Genomic DNA, 14,225 nt, shown 5'->3' with positions numbered 1-14,225 from the left:
TATTTTAGATGCACAGAAACAATGGGCAGGGCTTACTTAAGGCACAAATTAACCCTTTATTAAGGAATCTATAGGCCCGGAGTGTGACTGTGCACCATGACATGCCCCGTTAGGAATCTGTGATTAGACATCCTGTGTGGTTCCTCTTGATCACTGAGCTTGTCAAGTTTGCTACATAGCCCCTCTTTTCCATTCACATATATCATAGCAGGCTCTAAGGTGGTGATTCTCTCAGACCCTGGTCCAGCCCTGACTCTGACTCTCACAGGGCTTATAGACCAGCAGTTTCCAGAGCAAACCCCTGAAAGCTGGAAGAGGCTTCCTCCTCGGGAAGCTAGCTGGGCCCTGATCACACTGCCCCAGTCCCTTCAGGCACTCCCCAGGGAACAAGGCAGGCCTGGAGCCCATAAGGTGTGCTTCAGGCCAGTTTGCTGAAACCCTGGAAGCTTTGGGGAGGTGGGTCATGGTGTGGGTCAGGGCCTGTGCCATCCCCTGAGTCTGTTGAGCATCTGACATCATCCACAGCACAGACATTTGACCTAACCTCGATTGCGTACAGTCCTGGCAGGGCTTAAGCTTGGCAATGACTTTATTATGATCTTTGCACATCTCAGGGTCACTCAGAAAGCTCACCGATGCCAGCTCTAAGTCTCTGTTCTCACTGTGCCCTCATAGACCAAGCTGGTCCAGCTGACTCTTAGCCATAACGAGTCAGGTGTATTTTGAAGGCTTTTGCCTGGTGCTGGGAGATACCTGTGACCTGCTGGAGAAGCTGCCTGTGTTCACCCTGCTCTTTCGGGAGAGAACCTGATTTACCACACCGATGTATCTACTGGAAAACAAGGAGAACACTAGCGAGGCCACCTTTATTGCAGCCTCCGTAGTCCTCCAAGGAGAATTTGGCCCCCGGGGCTAAGGAGTTGGCAGTATTTCAACAGCAGAGGGCAGCAGAGCCATCCCCATCTGCTCAGACCCTCTCTGAATTCGAGAATTGCTTCTGGTGAATGTTGGGAGTGAGTGGGCAAGGGATAGCCCGTGGAGACTGGGCTAGGAACTGACACAAATCTGGGAGGGAGCCTTTCCAGGGTCCTGGGCTTGGTGGCTTTGACAGGTGTGATTGTTGATGAGTAAATCTTTAAATTCCCCAGGGTGTATTCATCCCATTAAAAAGACTTCTGTTTTGGAGCCATCCTAGCGGAGGGCAGTGGTTTAATTTGTACCCCACACTCCCTGGTCAGGCCTGGGGTGGGGTAGTGCAGCCGTTTCCTATGTGCCCTCCGGGGCAGGAATTGCTGCTGCTGCTGCTTCCTGTCCACCCCTGTAAGTGTGTGGCCATTTCCCCTTGACAGCCTCCCAGAGGGTTGCAGTCTGGATCCACATCCCCTGCAGCAGGGTGGAAAGTTTGGGCGGACACCCCCCTCATTTGTCTGTTTGGCCAGACACAGGGCTCTGTGTGTGCTCAGGACTCGGGCTCATTCGTGGGGAAATAGGGTAGGTGTTTGTGGGCGCAGGAGAATCCAGACTTGGTTACCCCAGCAGCACTCGGATTTTTATGTAGGCTGCCTGCTTTCCTCCTCGGGCTTTCCCGTCTCAGTGCCATTGGCTGACAGATGATGGCAGCATCATTTGGTGCTGATGCTGGGGTGGCATGCAGGTGACCACAGTCTGTCCATGAGGATGGAGGAATGCATTTTAAAATCCAGCCTGCACCGCCCTGCTGCTCTAAGCCAAGTGCAGGCCGCACACTGATGTCAGCCCAGCCCGGCAAGATTTCACAGCTGCAGAGTTGGCTGCTGAGAAGAGTATTGGAGGTGCCTCTCTAGAGATGGTGCCAGGCTGTTTAGCTTTCAGTTCTGTCCCCTCTGCCATCTAAAGCTAAGGGCTCCGCTTCTAAATGAACAGCTTAGAATGTCCCCCCTGCCCGTATACCCTAGAGACCACAATTTTGATTCTCCATTGGAAACAGCCTAAACACCCAACTACATGGGACAAGGTAAATGGCAATGGCTGAACTATAAACTCAGTGTTATATAGCTATTAAGAGTAAGGTTATACGTCAGGCTGATTCCTGGGTTTAGTGCCAAGCCTGGCTAAGTGTGGAAGGACGGCCCCAGAACAGAACAATTCTGCAAAGATGGGAGGTGGGATTTTTTTGTTGGTTGGTTAGTCTTGGAGTTTTGTTTTTGTTTTTTGTTTTAGCTCCTGGCAGTCAAGGAAATGTCTGTCAAAACACTAGCTGAACACAGACTAAGGAACAGATTACAGTGGATACAGTCTTTGCAAAAGATAGTTTGGGAAAGTCACTAAAAAATAATTAGTTCGTATAAAAATTAATATCGTGGAAAGATATTATTTCTTTAAAATACCAGTTGTTAAACACTGTGTTCTTATTTCAGTTAAAGTGTGTGTGTGTGTGTTTATAAAAATAGCTAGAAATGCATATCCCAAAATATCAGGTTATTGCTGGGTGATGGAATCATAAGTGATTTAAATTTTATGTTTTTCTTTTATTGATTTCAGGAAGAGGAAGGGAGAAGGAGAGAGAGAAACATAAATGATGAGAGAGAATCATCAATTGGCTGCCTCCTGTACAACCCACACTGGGGATCACGCCCAGAACCAAGGCATGTGCCCTGACCGGGAATCAAACCATGATCTCCAGGTCATGGGTTGATGCTTAACCACTGAGCCATGCTGGCCAGGTGTGACTTAAATTTTTTATTTTTGTTTGTTGGGTTTTCCTCAAAAAATATTTACAATAAAAGTGTGATATTTGTGATAGCTCAAAGTTTTATATTTTCTAACTGCCTATCACATTACTTCTGCCTCAGACAGTCAGATCGAAGGGTATGTGAAACCTCTTTTCCTGCCTCATCTCCCAAACATTGCGCACCCGGCCCTCTGGAGCTGTCCTAACAGAAATACTTCACGTAGAGTCCATATAAGAACCTGGAATTCGCTGCATCTATTTGACAAAACTGCTGTTGAAGACACTTTTCACTAGATCTTTGAGGCCCCTCATAAAAAGCCCTGGGAAATCTCATAATTCAGGACAAAGAGAAAGTTTGCAATGAGCAGGTGGTTTCTCCCCTCAGACAAGGAGGGGATGTGACCCCCCAGCTCCGGAGCTCAGCCGGGGCAGCTGAGGAGCAGCAGCTTTCCTCTCCTTAGTTGTCTGCTCTGTCCATTCCCACCCTCCCCCTTTTAATGACTTGGGTTTTCGCTTTCTAATGACTTCTATTTCATGTTAACATTTTCGCTGTAAGCTAAATCAACTCTTTTTGAAAGTAGACAGGAACAGATACACTTGAGTGTTCTTCCTCTATTGCAGCATTGGCTCTCTGAGGGTATAGACTATGGCTTTTCATATTTATATCCCCAGGCCCTAAAGCAGGACCTGGAACATAACAAATGGCCAATAAATGTTGGATGGATGGATGGATGGATGGTGGGTAGATGGATGGTGGGTGAGTGGGTGGATGGATGGATGGGTAGCCGAGGAGAACCAAGGTAGGTAGAGTGTTTCTACACAGCCATCCACAGAGCATCTGTGGCTCCTGTGGTTGGCTCCTGCCCTGGCCAGGCGATTGCCTTGTCCCCCTGGAGGCTGTGTTCCTGCTTCTCTGCCTGCTCACCGGCCAGTCTCCAGGGAGGTGGAGCTGAGGCCTGCCGGAGTTGACCAGTATTTTGGCTGGATTTATACTCACTCTCCCCATCCCTACCCTGTTCCCTCTTACCCATTTCAACTTTTACTTATTTGTACCCTAAACTACATTTTAAAAAGCTGATCCAAAAACAACATCCTTAATTGTTTTAACTAAATAAGTCCCCCTGCCACAGCATCCTGTTACAGCACAAGGAGCGCTAGTCAGGGGGCAGGATGCATGGTCCCTTGTCGACTCCACCAGGGTGCCCATGTGTTCTCTGTATAACGGCTGTTAATGCCTCTCCTTGCTTACTCCCAGCATTGTCCTGAAGGTCAACTGAGGGATGTCATAAAAGATAAAATACTGAATCTCTAGAGGACTAAAAATAAGAAAAAGGCGGGGTGAGGGAAGGTCATCTTAAAGCCCTCAGGGATTCACTGTCAGGCACACCAGGCCACCAGCAGAGATTAGCTACTGTAGCAAAACATTGTATCCCGTGCATCTTATTTCTTGTTCCAAAAAGTCACTCCTGTATCTGGCGAGTTTGGAAGTGGGGACAGAGCTCTGGAACAGCCCCGGGTATGGAGTGTCTGCTTTAAGGGAGAATTCCTCTCCGTTTGCTTCCTGAAGAGATGGCATGTGACCAAGTCTGTGGTTTCTCCTTTTGCAGGAACAGCTTGAGAACTACGACTTCACCAAATTCCACTCGCTGAAACCCAAGCTGATCGAGGCCGTGGACAACATGCTGACCAGCAAGATCTCGTCCCTGATGAGCCTCATCAGCCAGGAGGAGCTGAACATGCCCATGCAGCTCGTGCAGGGCGGCGCCTTTGACGGCACCTCAGAGGGCCCCTTCAACCAGGGCTACGGGGAGGGCGCCAAGGAGGGCGCCGATGAGGAGGAGTGGGTTGTGGCCAAAGACAAGCCTGTCTACGACGAGCTCTTCTACGCCCTGTCGCCCATCAATGGCAAGATATCGGGCGTCAACGCCAAAAAGGAGATGGTGACCTCCAAGCTGCCCAACAGTGTCCTGGGCAAGATCTGGAAGCTGGCCGACTGTGACTGCGACGGCATGCTGGACGAGGAGGAGTTCGCGCTGGCCAAGCACCTCATCAAGATCAAGCTGGACGGCTACGAGCTACCCAACAGCCTGCCCCCTCATCTTGTGCCCCCCTCTCACAGGAAGTCCTTTCAGAAAGCCGACTGAGGGGCAAGCTGCCCACAGGGCAGGCAGTGCGGGGTGGGACTCCTGGGACATGGGCCTGAGGCCTTTGCTGCCACTGACTCACTGAGTGACCCCGGGCAAGGCACTGCCCTCTCTGTGCCTCAGTTTCCCCATCTGTAGAATGGGGAGGGCAGACACTGGACACTAGATGAGGTTCTTTCACCTCTAAAAATCCCTGAATTTTTATTAAAATATTGGGGGGAGGTGGGGTAAGGAGATTGCAGGGTGGAGAAGAAAGAGAAATTGACCAAAGAGCACTCAGAAGCCTGGAGAGACCTAAGTGTGGGGGCGGGCTTGCGGGGGTCCCAGGAGCTCGGGGCGTGAGCTGGGGCACAGCTGCAGCGTGTCTGCTGGGCTTCCCTGGACCGGCTTCCCTGGACCGCTCCTCATCATAAACCTGTTTGTCCCTCAGGGCAACCTGAGGGAGCAAAGATGATCTTATTTATTTTGTTTCCTGCTATATTTAGAGTGGAAAAAAAATAGAGTAGAGAGGGTTTCTGTTCTCTCCATACTGTCTACCAAAGAGAAGGCGAGTGCTGCCCGAGGTTTGGGAGGAGAATGCACGGTGTCTGTGTGAGCCCCGTGCCTTCTGCAGGCTCGAGCAGAACAGTCAGCCAGCCTGCAGACGAGTCTGTCCCAGCCCCGAACTGACTGGCCCTCCCAGCCCCTCCCCCCCCCCGGGCCTTCCCAGCAAAGTTGTATTTGGTTAGGAATTTGGAATTAATTAGGAATTAATAATTAGTTTTATTAGCCCCAGCAAGATTTCTAGTATTCATTTCAAGTCATGTTGAAGTCTGAAAATTAGCTTTTCTTACTGGTCTGTCCAATAATTTGTAGCAAAGTCTATTTATTGTAAACTACAGTGAGGAAAAGAGGTGATTCTCCCCAGTTGTCACTTAGATATGTTTCATGTCCCCAAGGCTCCTTGGTCAGTGGCAGGATTTGAATTCAGCAAACCATGTCTTAGTGAGTGCAGTGTCCTGGGCCTGTGGACACAGGAGTGAGAATCCAGCCTGCCCCAAGCTGTCAGGTAGAAGAGATCAGTCTACTAGTGTTAGACACTGTTTTTATTTTTTTTAAAGGCATTTTTCTTATGTCCAGTTTTTTTCTTATAGGATAAAAGCCTTTATACAGAACCAGGATGGAACCTTTCATATAAAACCTTTTCAAAAAGCGGTGTGGTTTGTATCATGAATGCCCATCATGAGGCAGGATTTGGGCAGGCCCCTGTGCATCAGCTCCCTGAGGGCTCTCTCCCAAGTCCCCCGTGTCAGCCCCTCTGGACCTTGCGCTCAGGTGCCGTGTCAGGTGGAGGTGGTTAGTGCTCACTGCACCCTCCCCGCTGTTTGAGCGCCAGCTGGGGGCGCAGGTGCCTTTACCATTACTTAGGCAGTAAAAGAGACACACAAAACAATGATGGCCGCATCACACCAGAAATTAATGAAATCGGAGCCCCACCTGAGCCTTCCAAAAGACACTTTTTTTTTTTTCTGATATTACCTGTGACATCAGGGTCAGAACTGCAGACCTAAGAGAAGTTTTTACTCTAGTGCAGCATGCGTCAGATGCCAGCCCTCACACTCCCTAGCTTGCTTTCTAAATAATTTTAAGAGAAATAAATGCATAGTGTGGTTTTATTCTTACTGCACACTTTTAAATTAATTAGACACAGAGAAAAGGGGTTTATAATTCCTGTACTGTGATATGAGCAGAGTCCTGTGAATGCATTAGGACTGCCCACTTATGTAAGCACAGTGGCGTCCACCAAAGAGCAAAACAGTTCAGTTGTCCATAGGTTCAGAGACGCCAAGGTTAGCTGATTTTCCATTCAGAATTATCTTGCTTCTTTAACTCTACTGAATTGTCATATATCAAGATAAATATATATACACACATATGTCACATGAGTATGAATTTTGACACTTGTCAACCTGTACATATGTAGATACGGCCAAGTGTTGTCTATGTAGAGATATATAAGAGAACTGTGGAGAGAGCCAGTGGACTGAGGTTTCTGGTTCCTACGTGGCAGAAAACATGGTATTGTGATCCCTACCCCCATGCCCTCGGGTAGGAGAACATCAGGCAGCTGAATCCTTTCCCTGCCGAGGAGGGAAAAAGGAAGTCACGTGTCCATTTTTCTTCGTATCTTCTCTTAAAATATGAAGTCGCTGGAATTGATTGGAAAGAAAAACACTGAAAAACATTAGGGATGGCACCCAAGTGAGGACCCGTATCTTCCCAGGACTTGCACAAAATTCCTTTAATCTGTGTCCAAAACGCCCATTATCCCCACCCCCGCCCCCACGCAGCAAGGCAGGGGAACAGCAGGGTCTTTTCGCCTTGGCCGACCTTGCACTTCCCACACCACCCCAATTTGAAAGTACCCCCTCCCTAGAGTGTTTACAGATGGTTGGGAGGGTGGAAGTAGGTAAACTCTAGTTCTAAGAAACTATGTTCATACTCTCCATGATTCCACAGAAGAAAATCTAGTTTCTACACAGCACTAATATCTCAGCATAAACCTCTGCAGTCTGGAGCTTAGGGGAACAAATGAAAACTTTAGCCTACGCTTCCTAAAGCTGAGTTCCCAGTTGTAAGCCTGCTAACAAGCCCTCCTGGACCCATCTGTAAGGAGGTGGGCACTAACACCCCCCACCCACCCCCAGACCCCAGCCTGTGGCTACGTGCAGACGGCCAACCTGCTTCAGCCTTCTGCTCGCTCCAGCTCAGCATCAAAAATTCTTTTCTCGCTGATTCTTTTCTCCCTGCGCTCCTGGATGCCCCAGGTGGGGTCACTGTGCATTTAGGTGGGGAAGGCTGTGCATTTAGTTGGCTTTCTCCTCTCCAGGGCTCGACTGGGTTCTCTCTGGAACATTGTCATTATGCAGCAATAGAGTCTTTGGACTTGGAGCTATGGTTCCTCCCGAGGATGGTGGGCCTTGAAGAACTGAATTCTTATTCTATTAATTATCACGGGACTGGGTGTCCAGGTGGGTCAGAGAGCATGGGGAGAGGCCAAGCCTCCTGCTCTCCCCCCACCCCTGCCCTCCTTAGCGGCTCCAGGAGAGGCCTTGGCAGAGCCCTGGCTCCGCTGCCCCTGACCACATTCCTTCCCAGTGGTCGGCTGGGTCTCCTAAGGAGCTCTTCCCCACCACACTGGGAATGTCTGGTACTGGAGCCCACCGCCTGGGGTGAGGTTTAACCACGGGTATCATGCCTGACATCCAGTACCCCCGACAAATTGCCTTGAAGATAGGGAGAGAGAGCATTTAGCAGAGTCACTTTATTTCCTCCACGGAACGTGGCAGGAGAAGAACATTCTTAGGACAGATAACCACTGAGTTTATTCAGGTAAACATGGGCCTAATTTAAGAGTGTGTCAGATTACATGTCAATTAGCCAATGCAGTTAATACACAATGCTTCTATATTTTTAAATTTATCTTTATTGTTGAAAGTATTACAGATGTCCCCCCTTCCCCCCCTCCACCTGGATGCCACCCCCTCCCCAGGCTTCACCACACTATTGTCTGTGGCTTCTACTTGTTTTGTAATCTTGTTTAGAAGTCAAACAAAAAAGATACAGTCTACTGCTCAATAAACTTCTGAAAACACCACTGCCTTTCCTCCGCTGGCTCTGGTTGTCCAGGGACTTTATGCAGCTGTCTGGAGTAAAGCGGGGATCCCTGTCATCCATTCTGAAACCAGGTCGAGGAGTTAGGGGACAGGGTGCCCCTTCTGCACAACATCCTTGTGACCCCCAACTTCCTGTGTCCTCTCTGGTGGGAGGCTCCCAATGTGGGGCTTCTTTAGAGGGAAAGCAACTCCATCCACTGGGGGCAGAGGCCAGGTCTGGGAGCAGGCCCTAAGGGAAGCTAAAGCCCCAACTGAGCGACAAGAAGCCAAGACTCTAGGGGGCCATGGAGGTGGGCCCTTCGGAGGATGGCCCGGCATCACTGAGCACTCTCAAAGGAGCAGTCCTGCCACAGTGCCCCTCCCCATACACAGGAAGGTGCGGTGGTGCTGGGGTGGAGCCCTGGCTGGCTGGTACTGCTCCTGCCTCTTGCCACACCTCACAGGTGTGGACCGCCCATAGCAGACAGCTGGGTTTTCCCCTGGCACCCATCTACCATTTGGTGATCCAGACCTAGAATTTCCTCTGCAGAGCACTTCCCACTTACCTACCCTCAGTCTGAGCCTTGAGGTTTGGGTGAGATAGGCCCCTATCCCCTCTTTTCAGGGTGGGTCCTGATTGGCCTGAGCCAATTAAAGTATTTCATCCCCCTGGTCACAGAAATTGGTTCAGGAATGGACATGTGGTTCAGTGAAGCCTGTGAGAGCCAGGCCCCTCAGACTTCTGTTTCAACTCTTAGGAGAAATGTTCTCTTCTCTGAACCATGCAATGTAAAGAAGCAAGCCTATTGGCATGACAATATAAATGGCATTAAAAGGGTGCCCAGCCCGGCCAGGCGTGGCTCAGTGGTTGAGCGTCGACCTAGGGTCCAGGCGATCGGGGTTCGATTCCCGGTCAGGGCATATGCCCCGGTTGTGGGCTCAATCAACGACTCATCATTGATGCTTCTCTCTCCCTCTCCTTTCCTCTCTCTGAAATCAATAAAGATTTTTTTTTTTTAAAGTGAAAAGGAAAAAAAGGGGGTGCCCAGAGCTGCTGGGGGCCGGGGAGTGAGGTTAGGCAGAGGGAATACAGGCCTGTGGTGGCATCATCTGAGCTACTGGATCAAACCTCACCTAAAGTCCTCCTGCCAACTTTTCAGTTATGTGAGCCAACATATTCCCTTTATATTGTTTAAACCCCTTGGACTTAAGACTTCACTTACTCATAAGGTAAATAATCCAAAACCAATAGGGACTCTCATTTCAGCAGGGGCTGCAATCAGTCACTGCAGAAGAGGAGCTGGTCCTCACATGCAGAGGCTTTCTTGCAGTTGAGCTAATGGGAGAGAAAAGTAGTTCCCCAGCCCCACTCAACAGCCTCAATTCCAGCAAACTCTGCTGAGATCTATGTGCAAAGCACCATGTAGCTCCCTCCCATCCTCCAGTGGTGACATGGCACAAGGTGCCCTGGGCCAAGGGTCTTAGGAGGAGAAACAAGCTGGAGTGGGGGGGTACTTCCTAGAAGGAGCAAGATTTTAACTGGGGCTGATAGGAGAATGGGGAACTGGGGGACATTCTAAGCTGAGAGAACAACAGGAGCCCAGATGTGGGCAGGAAAGCTTTCTGTCCAGGCAATGGGGAGTCTTCCTAGGTGTGAGCAGAGTTGTGCTCTGGGAGGTAAATCAGGGGCCCCTGGGTAGGCTGACAAGCAGGCAGGATGATGGGTTGGGGACCCGTGATGAGCACCTGCAGGGGCAGTGAGAGTAGACGGTGGGAGGGTGGACCGTGAAGCACTGGGGGGCATGCAGCAGCAGCCACTGGTGGCTGGCTGGGCCCGGGCAGCTAGCGGGGGCTCACCCAAGCATTGAGAATGAGCCAGTAGCAGGAGGGACCTCTCAGGGAGAGGACAACAGGAGAGGAAGCTCCTCTCAGATGTAGGGGAGTTGCCCCTCCCCAAGACCCACAGCCCAGGTTCAGGTGAGATGCATCCTCCCTGGCTCTCGGGCAGGCTGTGGCCGCTGCTCCCCTCGCTAGCCTTGCCTGTCAGGGTCACCTTCCTAGGAGTGTTGTGCCTCCTCCTGGAGTCTCGCGGGGCTGCTGGGACCACAGACAAAAAAGCCAGCTCAGAGACTGCTACCCTGAGTTTAGCCAGACCATTCTGTGAAACACCTGAATTAGAACTCACGCTCCCTCTGGCACACGGTCCTCCAGTTGCTCAGGGAGGGAGGGGGAAGGAGCTACCTGCTCCCTGAGCAGCCCCTGCCTCGGACCCCCACCTGGCCAAGTCTGTGGGTGCATAGGTGCTCGGGCCCCGCCCTGGAGCCCAAACAGTGAACACTCTGGCAATCGAGGGGCCTCTGTTGTCTCCACGACCTTTCTGAGTCGGGGTTACCCTTTCCAGGGGGAGCCCCTTTCAGAAAGCAGCCCTGCCGGTCAGCCCTGGGCTAGGTAGGGTGCGGCTCCGTATGGGCTGGAAAGCTGAGCCAGGATCTGACGATTCCCTAGGAAGGGGCAGGAGGGGGCTCCAGCCCAGTATGTTCCCTCCCACCCCTCCCCTGTGGGTGCTCCCAAAGAGGCCCTGTGGGGTACAGTCCCCAACTGGGAAGTTAGGTACAGAAGCCTCTGACCAGAGGTTCTGCCCTCCAGTTCCTTTACCCAGACTGCAGCTCCTCCATGGGGCTCCCAACCCCAGCTGACCCGAGGCCACTCCTTGGGCCTCTGTCTTGGGAGCCAGGGCCCCCACCTGACATTGGGGGCGTGATAAAGGAGGGGATCCTGGACCAATGGTCTGGAGCATCCTTGAGCCGCCCCCTCCAGCCTGGCCACGCCCTGCGGCGGGTGGGTGGATAATGCTGGCCGTGCGCTGCTCCACCGTCAGGCTGGCTCGGGAAGAGGGCCACCGCCCAGCCCCAGCTCCCGCCTCCGCCTCTCCTGACGGCTCTCTCCCACCCCCACAGTTCCTGCTATCTTTTGTTTCCGTCAGTCCAGCCTGGTCTCCTCCAGGCCCAGACAGCACCCAGGTGAGCGGTTTCCTGTTTTCCTTCCACCACCCTACTTATCCCAAGGAGCAGCAGCCAATTGCTGTAGACCAGGGGAGACCTCTGGCATCAGAGCTCTGAGAAGAATCTGGAAAGTGGGATGGGCAAAAGGGGCCCTGGGCCATTCAAGTGCAAGGCACCAGCCAGAAACACCAAATGTGGGTAGTCTGGCAGGGAGGGTTCCCCTATCCCTGGCAGAGACACACCTGTCCCACAGAGGAGTCACCATATCCACACTCCTCCCCCAACCTCCATACCCCCAACATCTCTAGTCTAGGGAAATGTCTGCCCGCTGGCCCCTCGACCCAAAGGGTTCCAGGCCTGATGGCTCATCAGCCCTGCAATTCCCAGCAGCTCCTTGGGGCTACAGGACACCTGAAGCAGGAGGACTATCGCAGGGCCTTGGGACGGCTCTCCCAGCCCAGTCCCACCATGTACCCTGCCTATGAGATGGGCCACATTCGCAAGCTGCAGGCACAGCACATGTGCATGCAGGAGAAGACATTCACCAACTGTTTCAACAGCATCTTCCAGCAGAGCCAGGTGAGTGAGCCAGGTGCCCATAGCCACCTCTACCATCCCCCCAGCTCCCTGGCCAGTGGACCCTGGGCTGGCAAGGAGGTCATCTGGCTGAAACTTCTCTCAACCCCACAGCACAGCTGAGGCCACTTTTTTCAACCCCACAGCACAGCTGAGGCCACTTCTCTCAACCCCACAGCACAGCTGAGGCCACTTTTCTAAACCCCACAGCACAGCTGAGGCCACTTCTCTCAACCCCACAGCACAGCTGAGGCCAAAGCTCCTTCCTCGAGGCAGCTCCTCTGGGCTGCTCCTCCCAGGTCCTGGGATGGGGCAGACACGTGAGGCAGCGCTGACCCTGTGCCCTCCCCTAATCCCTCCCAGGTGGGTCTCAAGATCCAGAACCTGTATGCAGAGCTGGCTGACGGCACCCACCTACTGTGGTTACTGGAGCTCATCTCGGGGGAGGCCCTGCCACCCGAGCCGGGGCCGAATGCGCGTGCACTTCCTAGAGAACAGCATCCGGGATCTGGCCTTCCTCAGGGCCAAGGTGAGCACTGGGGAGAGGGTTTCTGGGCCTGGAGCTGGATGGGCAGCAGGGACAGGCTGGACTCCTAGACCACCTCTGCTGGGCTGGCCACAGGGCATCGTAGAGGCTCTGGAGCCTGAATCCAGAAGGAGCAGCTGGATACAGAGGGCCAGGAAGCAGAGCCCCTCCTGGCACAGTATTCCCACTAAAAAAGCACCTGACTGCAGCAGGAACAGCCATCAGCTCTAGTGGGCGGGATGAAATGTGCCACTGATTGTAGTGAGAAAATCTCAGGACTCTAAACTGAAAGATTCAGTGTGCTCTCAACCTTCTTTTCATAAGTGAGGCAAGGCCATGCAAGATCCATGGTCAGCTGGCCAGCAGAGCCTGTATGTGGGGCCGTGGGAGGCAGGCTGAGGGCAGGACACAGGGTTAGGGTCCCGGACAGTGAGCCACGCAGTGGAGGGGAGAGGTTCTGGGTCTGCGTTGGAGACACTGGACTGGATAGTGGGGAGGGGCCTCAGCAAACAGGGTGGACCCTAAAAGAAAGTAAAGGCCAGAGAAATAGTCACTAAGGGAGACAGGTACTCCAGGGACACAGCAAAGTCCTTAGGCCCAGTGTCAAGGGCCTGGCAAGGGTCATTTACACTGAGAGGCAGGAATTAGGAAGGCCTCTGGCCTCAGATACTGAAGCTGAGAGATGGCGGTCGGAGAGGCTGTGAAGTCACTAAACTAGAATGGACTGGGCAGAGCCTGAGTGTGTCTGCCTGTCACTCATGTCCTGGGTTGGAGTCAGCCCTCTGGGAGCCTGGTGTGCTGGAGGGAGGCCAGGGAGGTAAGAAACCAGAGCAAGGAACTGGAGCACTGTGGTCCCTGAGCACACAAAAGAGCAGAAAACTGCCAGCCACAGAGTCCCAGGTCCTACCTGGCCCAGGGGCTTTGCCTGTGAGCAGCCACCTCCCCTTGGGGAACCGGGAAAGGGTGCAAGCCCCATGTCAGGCCCTGCAGCTCCACAGGAGCTTAGATACACATCATGTCACTGATACATAGCCTATGAAGGGGACAGCTTCGTCTCTGCTATACATCTGAGGCAGCTATGGTCAAACAAAAGCAAGGCAGTTGCCCCAAACCATGGTTAATAAGTAGCAGAATGTGAGATGCATTCATTTCTGGAGAACGTGATGTGCCAGGCACTCCATGCCGACGCTGGGGGCTGCAGTCAGCAAAGCCCAGACCTGATCACAGGGGCCTATTTCAGGGGAGAGAGGTAAACCCAGATCAATGTTGTGCTTGTCAGTGTTTAACAACCAGCTCCCTTGGGGTAGATTAAGGGCCCGGTTTGTAGCATTTGCTGATTTCCAGGGCATCGATACCCTCACCATGGCTGATTTCAAGCTACCAGCAGGACCTTAGGAAACACAAAGTTGGGAAGATCAGCCCTCATGAGCTGGTATGAGCTGACCAACACCCTACCAACCAGACACCCCAACTCCAAGCCAAGGTGAATACAGAAGGGTTCAGTATGCCAGGGGAAGAGGGCAGAGCATGGAGTGCATTCTTTAGACACCAGGGGCAATAATAAAGTGTACCCATGGGGAGTACCCGGGATGCAGCGCCTCCCACAGGGCGGGTGATTGGCTGAAGCTGGCT

General features: G+C 52.3%; 2 protein-coding genes across 2 annotated transcripts in view; both read left to right on the top strand.

Moving 5' to 3' along the window:
* The window catches only part of EHD4 (EH domain containing 4), a 79,493-nt gene extending 71,005 nt beyond the window's left edge, over positions 1 to 8,488 (top strand). Inside the window, exon 6 of the mRNA XM_081153843.1 lies at positions 4,318 to 8,488. Within this exon, the coding sequence (XP_081009969.1) occupies positions 4,318 to 4,854 (537 nt within the window). The 3' untranslated portion in view covers positions 4,855 to 8,488. The remainder of the gene's footprint in view (positions 1 to 4,317) is intronic.
* Positions 8,489 to 11,851: 3,363 nt separating this feature from the next.
* SPTBN5 (spectrin beta, non-erythrocytic 5) overlaps positions 11,852 to 14,225 on the top strand; it is a gene marked incomplete at both ends in the record, with an annotated part of 11,209 nt that continues 8,835 nt past the window's right edge. Inside the window, 2 exon segments of the mRNA XM_081123996.1 lie at positions 11,852 to 12,070; positions 12,431 to 12,596. Coding sequence (XP_080980122.1) covers positions 11,852 to 12,070; positions 12,431 to 12,596 — 385 coding nt within the window.

Source organism: Miniopterus schreibersii, assembly GCF_964146895.1.
Source record: "Miniopterus schreibersii genome assembly, chromosome: 1".
Lineage (NCBI taxonomy): Eukaryota > Metazoa > Chordata > Mammalia > Chiroptera > Miniopteridae > Miniopterus > Miniopterus schreibersii.
Note: the sequence above shows the minus strand (reverse complement) of the source record. Positions and strands in the feature narration are given on the sequence as shown.